At 45.1% G+C, this 17,809-nt stretch overlaps 1 protein-coding gene across 2 annotated transcripts in view; it reads right to left on the bottom strand.

The window, feature by feature from the left end:
* Nucleotides 1–17,809, bottom strand: part of GALNT6 (polypeptide N-acetylgalactosaminyltransferase 6) — a 72,450-nt gene that overhangs the window by 12,857 nt on the left and 41,784 nt on the right. For both annotated transcript variants that reach the window (XM_075591634.1, XM_075591635.1), the window contains 4 exons: nt 15,828–15,977; nt 13,382–13,616; nt 2,350–2,467; nt 39–239 (listed from right to left, as the gene is read on the bottom strand). In XM_075591634.1, the coding sequence (XP_075447749.1) occupies nt 39–239; nt 2,350–2,467; nt 13,382–13,616; nt 15,828–15,977 (704 nt within the window). The remainder of the gene's footprint in view (nt 1–38; nt 240–2,349; nt 2,468–13,381; nt 13,617–15,827; nt 15,978–17,809) is intronic.

Consider the following 17,809-nt stretch of genomic DNA (forward strand, 5'->3'; position numbering starts at 1 on the left):
TGAGCAACTCCCTTGTATGTAGCTGCTCTCTGACTTACCTCTTGCACGATTTTTGCAGCCTGCTGGTTCCTGCGGTAGTATATTTCCTTGTAGCTGTCCATCCAGACCTCGGTCAGGCGCACCTGGTTTCTGGAGATGACCTGAGTACCCTTGGGGAAGGAGTGAGGACTTTTTGTGCGGAAAACATGTCCCACCACAGAGCAGGGGATAATCTCCAGCTGCCCGCCACACTGCCAGACCTAGAACAGAGTGTTTGTTAAGTCAGCACTTAAAATGGAATTTAGAGATCTACTCCTAGAGCATTTTCAAGGCAGAAGGGCACGTTACAACAGCCAATTACAGAAGTGGAAACCACATTGAACTTTGGTGGTACAAGAGAACCAGGAGTTGCAAACTGTGGTGCTTAGTAGTCTAGACAGTGGCAAGTCATTGGGTCTGACCCATGATTGTGTGTGTTTTCACCAACTTAGTTTTAATAGATTTACTATAAATTGCTGATCTGCCATTTGTATAAATTTACACATTGCAACACTTAAAAATAAATATATAAAAATACCCTGGATGATTTTAAATAATTGGTTCTAATGTAGTTTTATTTTTTGCTTTGTGTGAGGGTTGTGAAAATCCTCATATGAACAAAATCTGTGTTAAAAATTGCATCCCTTCCAACATTTCAAAATGTGTCGGGCCAGATTCAAGGAGTCACTCGCAAGTCTGATTAACAAAAGGTTCAAGACCTCAAACTCTTAACAAAAATAAAGGAAGTGTGTGTGTGTGTGTGTGTGTGTGTGTGTGTGTGTGTGTAGCTCTGTTATTTATCAAATATTTTAAAAGGAAAAAACATACATTGAGAGAGTTACTTCTCATTATCAATTATGTCCTGGGCACAAAGCAAAGTTGGCAACATTATACTTTAGTTATAAAACATGTTCACTGTAGGAAACAGAAGAAAAAGCGTATTGTGATTTTGCAAGTTTAGTTTGCCTTGTGCACGTGTTCCACGTGGCTCTATAATATGAGATCTTGCGTAGAGCCAGTAAATTTGTATCTATTGTACAAGGTTTCTCTAAGGCCTGGGACATAGTGCCTAAAACAGTGCGGAGGCGCGCTGAGGCTCAGGGAAAGCGGTGCTTTCCTTGGCCTTACACAGCGCGCCGTCCGTGGGCGTGTCGGGGGCGGACCAGTGATGTCACGGAGCTAGTTCGCCCTCATTGGGCGAACCGCTCACGTGACCGGCCCTGCGCTCCGGCCAGCGCCAAATCTGAAAACTCGGTGAGACACACGCTTCCGCAAGCGTGCGGAAGCGTGTGCGAGCCCCTTCTAAAGCCGCTCTCATTGTGGCTGCAGGGGCTCAGTTCCGAGCAGAAGCACGCCTCAGCACGGGTCAGCGCATAAGCGCTGACCATGCCCGAGGCCTAAAGCGGTAAAGGTCAATAAGATTGGATGTAACAGAGTGCAGATGGGACCCTCAGACTCTGCGCAGTGGAGCATGAATACCCCAGATTATAAGAAACTCTGACTAGAAATAGTCGAGTGAAAAAATCAGAATCTGGTATCAAATTGATACTGATAACAGGGCAGCTGGTAAGGTCAACAAGAAATAGTTCAAAGTCACAATCTCTAAATGTTCTTGTGAACAGAACTTTAGGACTGGATTTTACATACACAATATACTACTGCATGATCACTGAAAATGTCAGGCAATATACCAGAGGTAGAGGGGCAGGAGGATAAGATCCAATCAATGAGTGGTTACAGGATTTGACATTTGGTCAAGTACAGTAAGTTGAGACATTAGTTGGGTTACATTTAAGGATTTGAATTGTATACAAATTTTGAAGGTCACCAAGAACCAATAGCTTACTATTTCTATTCAAATAAATATTGCCAAGAAAATTAGATATCTTGGGGGAGGGGGCAATATATGCCAACAATAATTATATGCTTAGAATAATGGAGGTAAATCTTCCCAACTGAATTTTCCAATGAGGATGGGCCACAGGGGTTATTTAGGAACACAAATGTTAAGGAATCGTCAATATAAAACATCCTCCTCCTCTCTTTGACCAATCCTTCCTAAAGACTGAGTAACCTTGTATAGAAATAGAGTTTTGGGACTTAAACATGTTTCAGTAAGAACTATGGCTTTCGATTTATACAGGAAGCACCATGCCCATAGTTCATCTAATTTGGGCTGTAAGCTGCAAATACTTATATGAACAACAGATAGTCCTTTTGGGAATTTAAAAAAAAGACATTTATTGTGGTGTTGAAAAGCTTGAAAAAGGTATGCAAAGCGCTGCACCATTACAGTATAATGCGCGATACGCAGCACCTAATGGTACTTACCCTAAAAGACATTTCTATATTCTCTCCTCCCCAGATTTCCATCTGGTCATCATAAGAACCGATGTGCTCAAAGTAGGACTTTGAGATTGAAAAGAGACCTCCAGCAAATGTAGGGGACCTACAACGTGAAAATTAACTGATTAAGCATAAAAATGCTACTTACTGTATACACACACGCATATCTATATCTACATACGATATACACACACGGCTCTGTACATAGAATCTTGCAGAAACAATAAATGTCCAAAGAGCTTACAATCGAATTTAGGCTGCCCAAGCAAAATTACATTAGTTGTTGAAGGTCACAAAAAGAGCAGACACAGAGCATTTTTAACACATAATCCAAGCATCATTACCAGGGCCGTATTAACGTATGGGCACGATGGGCAGTTGCCCGGGGGCCCCACAGCATAGGGGGGCCCCACGCGCCCGGCCCATGCGTGAACACCAATGCTTTCCACCCAGGCTCGATCTTAGGGTTGCCAGGTGTCCGGTATTTGGTTCCCGTATCCGGTATATGAGAAATAATACCGGACATGGGATAGAGCAGGGCTGCTGCTGCTAGGGGGCTGGGCAGCTTCTGATTGGTTGCTGCAGTGTAATTCAGCCAATCGGGAGGTGGCAGTAGCCTGGGGGGTGCGGCCAAAGAGCGGAGGAAAAGCATGCAGCAGAGAGTTGAGGCTGTGTGTGTGTGTCTCAGTGTGCGTCTGTATATCTGTGTCCTGTCTGTATATGTGAGTATCTGTGTGTGAGTCTCAGTGTGTGTGTGTGTGTGTGTGTGTGTGTGTGTGTGTGTGTGTGTGTGTGTGTGTGTGTGTGTGTGTGTGTGTGTGTGTGTGTGTGTGTGTGTGTGTGTGAGTCTCAGTGTGTGTGTGTGTGTGTGTGTGTGTGTGTGTGTGTCTCAGTGTGTGTGTGTGTGTGTGTGTGTGTGTGTGTGTGTGTGTTGACAGATAGTACATACAGTACTGGCAACTTTGTTTAATTGCTCACTCACCCTTACTTTTCTTTTACTATACTAACAGTCTTCCCATTTTCAAGATCTATTAAAAAATAACCACCATTGTAAATTCTCAGAAAGGCTCCATAACTCAGCTCTCATCACAGCAGCATTGCAATCTCTGCAGCACTCTTACTTACAGATCATCCCCAAGAAGGCAGAGCAGGTTACTTATTCAATGGCATGATTTAATATGCAATTTAAAGCTGGATTTTGAAGTCTAAATTTGAAAGCTACTGTACTGATAATGACAGGGAGGGGGGGGGGGGGGTGAGAGGATGAAGGGATGGGGGGTAACAGAGGATGAAGGGATGGGGGGGTAACAGAGGATGAAAGGAGAGGGCATGGGGGGATGAGAGAGGATGAAGGGAGGGGGTGAGAGGACAACGGGGTTTGAGAGGACAAGGGGGGAGAGAGAGGATGAGGAGGGGGTGCAACAATCTTGGAATTTGTGGGAGGAGCAGTAAGATCAGTATTGCTCGCCATGTACAGTATGACTGCAGGTCAGTTATTTATAAATTATCTGACCATTACGTCATTTGTTCTAAATTTCACGCCAAGCATGCACCAATTTGCACTACTGCACCGACACACTTTATTCGAGCAAATACCTAGTATGTACCTGGCAGATACCTGGAATGCGCCGCTCCTCACCTCTGACAAGCCCCGTTGCGTTTGCCTTCCCAGCCTGGGTTCATGCCTGGCTGACGGGCGGCTGATCTGTTAAATGATAATGATTAGGATTTAATAGGCTGCAATGCTTCGCGTGTCTACCAGATGGCATAAATTCATGAATTGTAATGCAGTATATATATATATACTGTGCAGTATTGCAGCCAGCGGGAATAAAATGCTTCAATCCCTGCCTGGAAAATACCTCAATGCACTCGGGCAGAAAACAGTCACAAACCTCAATACACCCGGGTATACCCGAATTCGTGGGACTAGCCGAGCTCGAATAAAGTGTGTCGCCAGTGTATTTCATATTCTATTTCCTCCCCAGATTTTTTACGAAATAGAATATAAATTGGTGCAAATTGGTGAATACTTGGAGTGAAATTTAGAACAAATGACATAAGTCAGGTCATTTATAAATAACATTCTTCCCCACCAACGATTCTCGCGTGCGTCGCACCTTTCACCATTGTGTCCAGTATTTTTGGACAAGCCACCTGGCAACCCTACTTGCTCTCCTCCTGCCCGGCTCCGCTCGCTCGCTCTCCCCGCGCCCGGCACCCCGGCTCCACTCACCCGGCACCCCAGCTCGCGTCACAACCGCTCGCAGCCTAGCAGTGCAGCACTTCCGTGCCTGCTGCTGCTAGTGAGCGTGCGGGAGGCTGGGAGCGACAGTGTAGGCAGGGCCCCGTGCACTGCTCTGCCCAGGGGCCCCTAATGTTGTTAAGATGGCCCTGATCATTACAGGAGACAAAGTAGTTGAATCAACTGTAAATGTATTTGTCATGAGAGGTGAATAAAAGAGAAGCAGAATATAGGCTGCTGGTTAATATTCCCTCCGGGGAATCTGTACCACCACATCCTGTAAAGCCTCGGGGTACCCACTGGTAGTAAGGAAAGCGCTCAGATTCCATGAAACATTTGGGCATCATATATGGGGTGTAGCCCCCTTTCCCTATCTTTCTCCTCTCAGTACAACACCTCCACCCATGAAGGATCCCAGTGTAGGCGGGATTACCCATCACAGGAACCAAAACAGTAAAGAACAATACACACGTATATAACTTGTATTTACTAACACACACACACACACACACACACACACACACACACACACACACACTAACAATGCCCCAATGCAATACTCAACACCAAGAGTGAGTCCCCCAAAGTACTCACGGTGCCCTGGGCACCTGTAACCCGATGTCCACACGGGCAGGCCCACCCAAAAGTGAGGTAGCGCTACCCCCCTTGTGTTGTGGTGGTGCACGGTGGGTACCTTCCTGGCTGCAACTAGGGTATACGGAGATCCGGGGTTAGCAGGGCCGCAGCGTGATCCTTGTGTGTCTTGGGCCTGGTCCCAGATTGCAGGACACCGCGTGGCTGATAGGTCACCTGAGCAGTACTACTATAATAGTACTCTAATGGGGAAGAGTCCCTATCTGGGGCCTTCCCTGCACTACTATTCTTAGTAGGGTTGGGGCCTATAGGGCAATACTACGCCTAGTCCAGAGGAGCACTGCTGCCTGGACCAAACCTCTCTGCTTGTTGTCCCTTGTCTGACTCGCGCGCTGCCTCTGTTCGCGCCAAACTATCTCCTGCTTCCTTTCTCTCCTAGGAGCCCTATTGGCTCTCACTGCCCATGTGACAAGTCCTCCCCCTGAGGACGCTGGGACATGTAGTCCCTCGCTCCGTCTTGCGGAGCCTAGACAAGTTCGCCGCTGCAACTTCTCTGCGCATGCGCGCCTGGACCTTACAGAGTTGGGTATTTAAATGGTAAAAAAAAATAAAATAAAACACGTCAGTCAATTAACTGCTCTACTTACATTATCCAATTTGTTTGAACAACAGATATTCTCCATGTTAGATACTTATACCCACTTACGAATTATGTTTATTTTAATATGTGAAATGATATTTGATGAACATTTAAAGCAGCACTTTTATTTTATTTATTTTTTATTTGGAAAAAGAGAAAATGTATTTCACAATTAAACATTCTGGAAATATTTTCTACCCCAGCTGGAAGGAGGAGTTATCCCAGCAGTTTCTAGCTGCCAGAGGACTACAAAGAGAAAGATTACCATAATAAAACAGTTTATTACTGTTTTTTCCTCCCCAATGAGAGCATCTATAGGAACATCATTTTAAAAAAACAACATAAAATAAAAATCTAGAGACTTTTGGCGCGATTGGATATTTGAAAACATTTAGTCATTTTTGTCCCAACCCGAGTTAATAGCCATGTGTTTATTGTTTTAGAATCTTACTCCGTGTTCTTCAGTGTATAAATTTCTCAATTTTCTACATGATGCACATGGGGAGGGGAACGTATGATGGACTATGACTTACACAGATGGTTCAGAGTTGGTCATAATTAAAAATAATATCTGTATTTTTCTACGATGCTTAATTTTTTGGTCTAGGCCCGAGCGCAGTTTCTGGTTTTGCTTGAGATTTATATTCATTAAAACGGTGTGGACAGGAGATTGCAATATATGACCTATAGTATATGGGTCCACAGGAAAGTGGAATAGAGCCATAAAAAGTCATGGTAACTTTGTCTCAAGTAAATGAGACAATGGAGTGGGCTGCTGGCCAATAACAAGCTTGTACTGTACAGCCCATGTAATGTTGGGAGCACACCCACTCCATTACCCATCATTCTTCACAAAGCAAAAGGGCTGCTTTAATAACGCAATAGCAAAAACAAAAGAAACAGTACATGTTTTTACATATCCCTTTCTCACTTATATGCTGTGAAGCTTGGAAATCTCTAGCATGTGGAAGCAGATTCACAGTATAATAGGGACCTAGTGCTGCATAAAAGACTGAAATGAATAAAGACAGTAATGAACCATTTGTTTACTCTAAAAATTAATGATACTCAATGTTCTGGCTCTAGAACACATGGACACACACACACACACACACACACACACACACACACACACACACACACACACACACACACACACACACACACACACACACACACACACACACACACACACACACACACACACACACACACACACACACTTAATGCAAATTTTTCATAATAAGCACAGGAGAATGAAGCCCTTGACCAGAGAATTGTTTTTTGTACAGTATGATCGAAATTAAATGCTCATGGGCCCACTTTAATTTAGTTAAAACAATAGGAAAATGTTAGAGGCCAGCGAGATACTGTATTGCACAGAACTAGATTTGTACATTCCGAAAATGCAGCTTTGCTCTAAAAGTAATGGAAAGGAAAACAGGATTGTGTACAAAATGAATTTGAAGTCTCTGTCTCCCTCTTGTGGGATGTGAACAAAAGTACAACAAAGAAAAGAAAATTAGGTCAGCGTACTGCTGCGGCCAGCTTTATCCTAACGTTTGCCCGAAATTGTTTTCGGCTGGGCGCCGAAGTTGGCCGCGCGCCAGCCGCCTTCCCCTCCCCGCGTGCGCATCTTCGTAGCGCCTCGCGACCCCGGCTGCTCACCTCGCGATCCCCAGCTGCTCCCCCTTGCTCCCGCTGGCTGCTCCGCATCTTCCCCTTACCCCATCAACATTCGGGGCCTTCGGGAATGCCGGGGAACCCTGGCACGGTGTGACCGGCGCCACTGTGACGCCCGGCACGCGCCAGGAAACAGCCGCATCTGCCCGCACTTTGCGGTGGTGGTCGCTTTAGAATAAAGGCGGCCGCCACTGTACTAAAGTAATATCCTACATGTGTTGTTTTTTTTTAAATAAATCCGTTCTGTACTATGAGAAAATACTTGAAGCGTTTAAAAAAAATAATAATAATTTTTAAAGACATTTTAAATGTATTCTAATGTAACAAGCATTTTGTTCCCTAGCAACCATTTACAAAGTCACATCCCCTTCTGAAACAGCATCACCTTTTTGAGCCCTGCCCTCTCTACCAGTGAACCGATTGAATCTAGTGCCTGCCTGGTCACATGATCTTCCTCAGATCTTTGTCTCTCAGTGCAGCAGAAGAGGACCCAAGATGCATTTAGTGAACACTGAGCCGAATCTTCGCTGATCGATCACGAGAACAGATCGATTGGCAACTTAGCCAATCACTTGCCAGTGTGTAGATTGTATTGATGCACATATTGAATTTATTTTTTTTAAACAATAGCTTTAATGAAGGATTGCCTGTAAGATGAAAACATCACATCAAATGCACACCAGGATTATCATTCTAAATGAATAAGTGTAGAGCACTAAAAGCTATTGGAATTTAATTTGTTCATCTGTTTGCCCTGAATGAGAGGAAATACTGAAGCTCAAAATCTGTGTGAAGGAGGATTTTGCCGGGCTCCAAACCAACCATAAAATAATATACACACCTCATATTTGACTACACAGGCCAAGAAGAAACTCTGTTTGGATAAGATCAGGTTTTGGAAGCCAAGGTGATAAACCAGCTTATCTGCCAAAACACACTAGGCATCAAGTGGCCTGTACCCAGTGTGCGGAGGTCAGCTACAGGCTCATATGAACTCCACATTGAGGGATTCTACAATGCCTATTTTGTTAAACTGAAAATGAGCCGTTAAAACAGTGTCTGCACTCTGCCAGCTGCATTCGCAAGATAAGAGATGAAAGTGCCCTGCAATTAGGCTCCTAATAAGAGTTCATCTCAGCTGGGATACAGTGTCACCTAATGCTGCAAAATAACCTTAGGATGCATGCAAATTGTGATGCGATTTCAGTGTATTATTGATTCAGAAACATTAAAAATGCTAAATTAAGACAACCAATTATATAACATATTTTTTTGTCCAAGGGTCAGCTTAGTGGATCATTACAGTTTAGCTATATTATTCTTACGCTTTTACTTGCATGCCCAAGCTTGATTCATGTGTTGATTGTTATTTGCCATGAATTATGCTTTTTCATATGGTTAATATATTGTTTTGATATATTTATGTTTGTAAAATGGATTTATGAATGGTCATTATGTAATAGAGAATTGATTTTGAAAAATGCTAATCATGTAATTATTTTATTTGAAATTTATAATTTAAATGTAGTTTGGAAATACATATTCAATGACTATTACATTTTACCTTTAATGTTCAGATACATTTGGAAAATAAACAGTTGAAAAACTCAGGAGGGCCTCAGCACGTATTGGATAAGAAGAGGTACAGTATGCATCGGAAATAACGATACACTCTAGCAACGGCTTGTACTGACTTTCTATTCTGTTTTGTTGTTATTCTGTTATTTTCTTAAATAAATCAACATTTACAATGGTGCTCGCAAAGTAATTAAGTGCATCAGCTTTCATAGGCACCTAGGCACATAGGCACCTTTAATTAGAGCAAGTTACTGCTTACAGTCTTGACAACTCACGTAGAAGAACACACACGCCTTCCTGTTTGTTCAACAAAATAATACATCACTATCTGAAAACATCTACATCTTCATGGGGTCCCCTCCTGCACTCTTTTAAAGGGAGGATTTAAACCAAAAAAAAAAAAAAAACAACCACCCCATAATAGCGCATTTGCCCATTAAAAAAAAAACCATTACCCAGCCAGCATATAGTAAATTAAAGTTGTACTTACCCTTGCCAGGATGAAGACTGAACAAGCATTTGCCAATAAACCCATGGATTGTGACGTTCGTAAACCATGCTGTGGGCAATGTATTGTACTGTTATGTCAATGTTATTTTATTGTGTATTTCTTTTGTTTTGCAAACAAATGGACAAAAGAGCTATTAGCCATTTTTGGCTACCAGTGCTTTTGCCCATTTGTATGTGTGGTGATGGGGGTAGAGGGGATGGGGGATAGGGGCAGTTGCCCCAGGGAGCGTGGTTGGGCCTCCCAGGTTGGTAGCGAGTGGGGTTAACCCATTAATTATTATAGCAGTTATTAACCGCAAATTAGCAAAGGTAATTAAGAGGTTAGTGGCCAGTACTTGTTTTTATTTTTTATTTTAATGTTGTTGCCCATGGAGGACGGCCTTCATCCCAGCAGGGGTAAGTACAACTTTAATTTACTATATGCTGGCTGGGTACGGTTTTATTTTTAATGGGCAAATGCTCTATTATCCAGATCTAGATAATCGGGATTTTTCCCATTACTATACTGTATGTAATGGGGATGGAGGGGAGGGGTGGGGAAAGTTGTTGGAGGTAGAGGGGGTGGGTAGTAGGGTGTCCATTCATTGCTGTTGTGGTTATCTTTGCTCCCATTTAGGGCATAGGTAACCACACTGGCAATCAATTGATGTATTGGCTAGTATTGGGTGTTTGTATTATATTCTAATGTTTATTGGGGGTTGAGGGGGTGAAGGTGGTATTTGGCCCGTGGTAGGCGTTTATGCCTACCGGGTGGGTAGAGGCAGTAATTAACCCCTTCATTACGTTAGCAGCTAGCCGTCAAGGTAATGAAGCGATTTTTATTTTAAATAACACAGTATTGAAGCAGGAAGTCTCTGGAGCGGAACTGCATTAATTCCCTGGGGACGCCCTGCTTCCTAAGTTACAGGCCCCGCTATGGGATGCCGCATCAGCAGGACATTTACATTTTGCGGCGATACCGGCACCCCATACTGGGACCTGTAACTCAATAAGCAGGGCGTCCCCAAGGCTGGAATTAATGCAGTTCCGCTCCGCTCCTGCTTCAATACTGTGTTTTTAATATCAAATAAACAATGCGATCACATGCAAGACTGTGACCCCGACCTCGCTGCCTCCCACCTGCCCTCTCGACTTTACACCTCTGTCGGCAGCCCTGTCCCCTGCTTCCATACCGACTACGGATACTCTTACAGGACTCTGTCCATGGGTTGTGGTTAATTTGTATCCCTACAACAGCCCTGCGGGTCCGCTTCCTGATTTGAAACGAGCGACATCATACAATCTCTGCAACCCTCGACCGAACCCGATAGCCCTCAGGTCCGTGCAGATCTGATTCAACATGGCTGCCAGGGAGCAGTGAGAGTGTGGAGTTCATCACACAGGGGGGTTACATCCAGTATATACCCTTGGGTCCCTCAGGATATAATATTTAGAGACCAGGAGAAACATGGAATGAATTCCAGAATGCAAGTCTTTCTGGGAATCCGGGAGAAAGAACAGAGGACGCCAGACCATCTACACCAGAGAGAACATACGGACTCCAGAGAACGGTTGCTTTAAGGCCAAGTGATTATATTTTTGTTAAATTGTAAGCACAATACGTGCCAAGGAATTTTATATACTTGATAAATGGTTTTACGGTATAAGGCTCTCTGCGCTTCTCTCTTATCTCACTTTAACCATTTAAAAAAGTCAAAAGCGTCTTCTGTGAGATCGCTGTGGGAGCCAGGTGGAGATTATTTTTTTATCCCTTACATCAAATCAGACATCCTAATGTCTTTCTAAGAAGTCCGTATATGGATCGGAGGTTCTATATACTGTATATGTACCTATTTTTTTGTAATACTTTTTTTTTTGGTAACACCTGCACTCTTATCTTTTCCATTTAATACACATTATATATATACACACACACACACACACACACACACACACACACACACACACACACACACACACACACACACACACACACACACACACACACACACACACACACACACACACACACACACAATATAAACATATACAACACACTTCATTAGAGCAGACAAGTCGTGGCAATATTATGAAAGCATGACAGGTCAAATATACTATAAAGTATTGTACATTAGTTACTGCATTTAGTTGCATATCCCGGCCTCTTACGAATGCTTATGTGGCCAGGTTTCCCCTCTGGGCTTCCCTGCCACCTTACCTCCGGGAACGCTGCGAGGGCGCACAGCTGCCGGTGGAGTGCGCGTGCACCCGGCGAGCGCTGGTAGTGGCGGAAGGTTGCAAGCAGTGCGGGCCTTCATGATGGAGAACAGATCGCTGGAGGCTCCCAGTATGGGGTGCCGCCCTGATGGACATGCGTGCACATGCGAAGGGAGTTGCGCATGCGCCATGCTCTGTTAGGTCCAGCACCCATCATAGTACACCCTGCGCATGTGCAGGACTATACACTGCCGACACAGTTTATCCGAGTGCGGCTCATTCCGCAAGCCGGGAAATGTCCCGGCTTGCGAGCCGCACTCCCTCAGCGTGCCGCGCATCACCGATCACGCATCACGCATCATCGGTCACGCATCATCGGGTGCCAGCGCCCCCTGCACGCGCGTCCAGGGCTCCCCGACGGCGGCAGGGGGTTCCGGGGGACCCGGCGGACCCGGCAGCGGTAGGGAGAGCGCCCCGATCGGAGGGCGCTCTTCCGCTGCTTCGGCGCGCGCCCGTCACCCTCCGGCGCGCGCCAGGATACTGCTGCGGCCAAGAACGGGCAAATGCTCGAATAAACTTGGCCGCAGCAGTAGATATAGCTGGCGACCATTAGGGAAGGTGCATCCGCGGGAACGACAGCCCCCAGAAGCCCCCAGTAGGAGAGACTGATCATTTGGCGCGCTCAGCGGACCACGCCAGTCGGAAGAGGGAGCTGGATCAAGCAGGTAGTGTCTCAGAGCCAGTGGCTCTGAAACTAGGCCTAGTATATTCTCCTTTAGGCTCCGACTCACAGTAGCTTGTGGTTGCTTCAGGGAAGGCCCCCTTAGATAGAGACGCTTCCCCATTTACTGAGTAGTGTCAGGGACACAGAGGAAGATGATACGTGGCGATTGCGGCCCTGTGGTCTGGGATCCGACCACCTACGTACAGAGACTCTTAAAGGCGGGACCCTGCTACCGGAGACCACCCAACGTAGAGGCGTATGCCATCGTGGACGGTGGCATCGCTGGATCAGCGGATCCCCATCGCCAAGTCGGCCGCACCGAGTACTGGGGTACTCAGCAGGTTCCGGGCGGGCACGGACATTGGGGAAAAGGACATCAGGGTATTGGTGCCTAGCACCTAATGTACTTTGGGGACACTCATTGGTGGTACAGAGTTGGGGTTGTTATACTGTGTGGTACAGGGTACTGTTTATTGTTCATAGTAAGGGTTGTTATTATATATACAGACGCCTGTGTGTATTACTGGTATTGTTCCTGGGAGGGGCTTATCCTGCTGCTTCCGGATCCCTTTCAGGTGGAGGCGCTGCACTGAGGTGGACATCTGATCACCCCAGGCTCCCAGTAGCGGAGGCTCTGGCCTTCTGTGAGCCAACAGGTAATTGCAGTACTGGTAGACTCTTTAGAAAGGGGGAAGAGGGCTACACTTATTTGACATTTTACAGTGCTTTGACAACCAAGAGTTCTATTTGAAGTATCTCCTGTTAGATGAAAACAAAACCAGAAATTAAACCAAAATTAGAGCAGAGGTTCAGACATGTTGGGCTCTACCATATAAGATAAACTTACTTGATGGGGTATGTTTCATCCTTTCTCCTTTCTTTCTCATGGGCTGGAATAGCTTCCCAACCGAAAGTCAAGCTCCAGTCAAAATTGCCCCGACTGTGCATCTTGCCATACTGGATCGGTTTGGCAAATTCAAAGCTGTTCAGGTCAATGGTGGTGATATCTGGGCTCACAACAGCGGTGTGATCTTCAGCAATTCTGGCCAGCAAAGGTTCTAGCCAGCCATGGAAACATTCACCTGCGGGTCAGTGCAGAGGAATTTTTAGAATGGAATGCACAGTCTTGGACTAAAGAGTGCAGCACAAAGCTAGGAACCAAGAGGTAATTCCTACCTCCACTACTGGTGATATACATAGCCAAGGCTTGGTAACATGATCTGTGTGCCAATCACAGACTTTACATTTTCTCAGGGTCAGATTTGTCATCCAAACTACTGTGTTCAACACGAAGCATGCAGCACAAATGAAAAACAAAACCATATTGTCAAACTTTTGAATCTCTCCAAGATGGTCATTAAAAAATAAATAAAAAGTGTGCTACAGTATGTACAGTATGGTTAGAAGCCGTTACACAGCAAATCTAAAAATAGCAAAAGGCTACTATTAAAAAGAGTTGTGTGTGGCTTTTAATGATGTTTCAGAGCTAGAATTAAGGTCTGATTTTATGACAGCAAAATCTACTTAAACAGTTGCTCAGAAAACGTATACTGTACATACTTTTATAGCCACTCATTTCTGCACCTAAGTTTCCTTAACTGACCAACACAAATATAGATATCCCTACCGCTGAGAAGAGCCTTCAGGTTCCAAACACACCTTTCTCCGAGCGTGACTGAAAATCCACCTCTTTCAAAGAAACACAATGGAATTGAAACAATGAGCCATGATAGTATTAGAAGTTTCCAAGCTGTGGGGAGCGCAGATATATATATAAAAAATAAAATACTGTAATATAAAGCACACAATAGTGCGATATGTCTGATGCCAGAACTTTGAAATGAGCATATAACTCCAATATTTTTCAGTCTGCACTATTGGTTCTTTTACCTTTCATTTGCAAAGGTCCTCCCACACTAACACTGCTAAGGGGTTACATGACCAAACACCATTGCCACTGATTTGGGACACACTTAAAACGATGAGTATATCCCCGTGGCGTTATAGGCTCATTTAAAATTTATGCGCTTCCCAAGACCTAGAAATTTACAATACGGGATTGAAAAAACAATCCATTGAGGGGTTATAGCTGCGAACAGCAGCTGTCTTTTATAGTTTGTATATTTGCTGACTCGTTGCATTGTTGCACACACTTTCACGTGGAATTCATTTGTACCACACCTTTAGTTCACTATAAGTGTTTGATGTGATTAAGTATATTAGCAATGAAGCTGCGTTCCTGAAGGTAAGGGAATTTACAGAGGCCTCGCGCGGTCCCCCAACATTTAATTTAAATGCCTTGGGGAAGAGCGCGGGACCTCTGTAACCGCCGCACCCCCCTAAAAAATCTGCCCGTTTGTGTTAGGACAGATCGAGGGTGCACAATTAAAATATACATGCCTATCAAATAAACAAAATGCATGACCATCTCATTTTGCATGCATATGTCCTCACCAATATATAGATGGACTATGAAGTCAGATTTACAGTACAATGAATGAAGAAAATGCAAGATACAGCAGTGATTTTCAACCAGGATTCCGCGAGCAGCCTTCAAGGGGTTCCGCGGCTGCCAGGTCGGTGAGAGCAGGGACAAATCTCCCAGCTGTCTCAGGTCTGGCGGCGCAGGAGTGGTCCGGCGGCTCCCAGCAGCAGCCGCATCACTGCGATGCTTTCGCTCCCTGCTACTGTCGGCACCGGAAGTTACTGAAGTTTATATTCCAGCTGATAGGAGGAGGACGCTTCAGATCAGCGCAGCACCGCAGGCCCAAAAGTTACGAGCGCACGCTCTCTCTGGAGGGAGCGCAAGGGGGAGAGGGAGGTGGAGAGACCGAAGGGAGGGGGGGGGGGGAGAGTGTGAGACAGAGGGGGTGAAGCGAGAGGGTTGGGGTTCTCCAGAATTTGACAATCTAATTCTGGCGTTCCTTTACCAAAGGAAGGTTGAAAACCACCGATATACAGTAAGAGAGCCTCTAGTCGGGAACAAAAGAAGGATATTTTGTTTTGAAAAGGTTGCAAAAAAAAAAAAAAAGTACCATAGTAACAATATTAAGATTTTGGCTGTAGTTACAGTATGTCTCCAGCAGAAGCCTTGATTCCATTTGTTGCTTACGTTATGTACAGAGATAATTGGGTAATTCTAGAGGACTAAATAACAAGGCTTTACTGTAGGTTGCTAGGGTACAGTATTTCATTGCAGTCAGGGCTATATGAAAGATGATAGCATTCATCCCTCTGTCTCCTATTCTCTAATGCTCTAAGGAATCTGTCAGTGGCAAGCTTTTAATACTTACAATGGGCATCAAGGAAGGTCAGCACCTCGCCTGTGGCAACACTGGCACCAAGCAACCGCGCGGTGATTAAGCCCTTCCTCTCCGGCTGCCGCACAACCTTAACAATTTGCAGGGACTTCACATAGACATCCAACTCCTCCTTCAAGTACTCTGTGCAGAGGAAGGAAGACATTTTAATAACTATATATATTTTTTAAAACACACACACACACACACACACACACACACACACATACACAGACACTCCCAATGTTCAAAGTACTGAAGTTAGATGGCATTGGCAATGACCGTGATATAAGAAGGCCAGTAACCACTGTGCATTAGTTAGTGTTCGGTTGAATTTTCTTATTATAACTGGCTATTGTATTACTGTACATATAACATTGAAGGACACACATTTGCAGGGCTGGACTTCCATGGATTGCTTTTGTTTTCTGGAGCTTTACATTTTCTGAATTGTAACTGTATGCCCCTGCTGTTATTTATTATTTTTAGACACACTAAAATGCGGAACCCCTTTTATTTTTCCTATCTTGCTAAAATCCACTAACATTTCATGAAAAATTTGAGCAATCTCAATCACAGTAGATTATTACATTTATTATTTGATAATCTAATAAATATTCTTTGGAATTGGTGACGGCGTGATCTCATCAAGTGCATAGTTCCAAAATGGTGTTTAGTGAACAAGATAAGCATGTTACAGGCATACCCTGGTTTAAGGACACTCACTTTAAGTACACTCGCGAGTAAGGACATATCGTCCAATAGGTAAACGGCAGCTTACGCATGTGCCTGTCTGCATGACCTGAACAGCAATACCGGCTCCCTACCTGTACCGAAGCTGTGCTCAAGCGGGGAGACTATAGAGCCTGTTACACATGCCTTATTTACATCAGTTATGCACATATATGACAATTGCAGTACAGTACATGCATCGATAAGTGGAAAAAAGGTAGTGCTTCACTTTAAGTACATTTTCACTTTACATACATGCTCCGGTCCCATTGCGTACGTTAATGCGGGGTATGCCTGTATACTGTAAAGTGTTTGAGACAGAGCACGAATTATGGTCCAAAAAGCTTATACTTGTAGCCAGGTCCCCTCTGGCTCCCTGGTTTCCCCTTTTCTCCTCACTCACCCTCGTAGGGGATCCTGTGGGGGCGAGTGCGTCGTCGGGGGCTGCCAGTGCCATTGTGTGTAGGGCGCCGCCATTTTTTCAGTGTTCGCGCTTGAGCTGCGGTGGCCATGTTACGGTTGGTGCGCAGAGTTGCGCATCTACAGGGCGTCACGCATGTGCAGACGCGGCAGCAGCAGCCATTACATGTAGAGCCTGAGCAGTGGAGTGTCACGGGAATAGCGGCGGCCATTATAGAATCGCGCAGGCGCAGCAGATATAGCGCATGCGGCCCCAATGTTAAAAGAGGTCCCTAAGGGACTACAACTCCCAGCAGCCCCAGGGACTGGAGCACATGTAATGCCACAGCAGCCAATAGGGCTTACAACTTCCCCTGAAAGGGAAGAGAAATTGTTGTGCGCTGAGTCAGCGAGTGAGTAGGAGTTGGGACACAGAGAGGGGAGGGTGTGTTTGTGCAGGGAGGAAAGTAGCCCCCTGCCCTTGGCCAGAAGTCTTCCCCTTAGGCCCCACTCACGTTCAGCTTGTGGCTGCGACAGGGACGCCCCCTAGGATAGGGACAGGGTTCTGTAGAGCCAGCTTCAGTGACGGTCACAGCCAGGAAGCGTGAAAATCCTGGCCTCTGCTGTGTTGGTGAATCATCCTCTGCAGTGTCAGAGGCAGAAACATTTCAAGGTGGATCACTCCATGTGAGAGCCATCCATTACAGAGGCAGAAGCAACGTGGGATCATCCTTCAGGAAAGGGATCTCAAGTACAGAGCATCTGCGTGCCCAGGTGTGAACACACCTGGCAGGTAACAGTCAAGTCACCAAGTGCAGCAACCTCATCTCATCTTAGTGGGCAGC

Source organism: Ascaphus truei, chromosome 3 (genome assembly GCF_040206685.1).
Source record: "Ascaphus truei isolate aAscTru1 chromosome 3, aAscTru1.hap1, whole genome shotgun sequence".
In the NCBI taxonomy this organism is placed as follows: domain Eukaryota; kingdom Metazoa; phylum Chordata; class Amphibia; order Anura; family Ascaphidae; genus Ascaphus; species Ascaphus truei.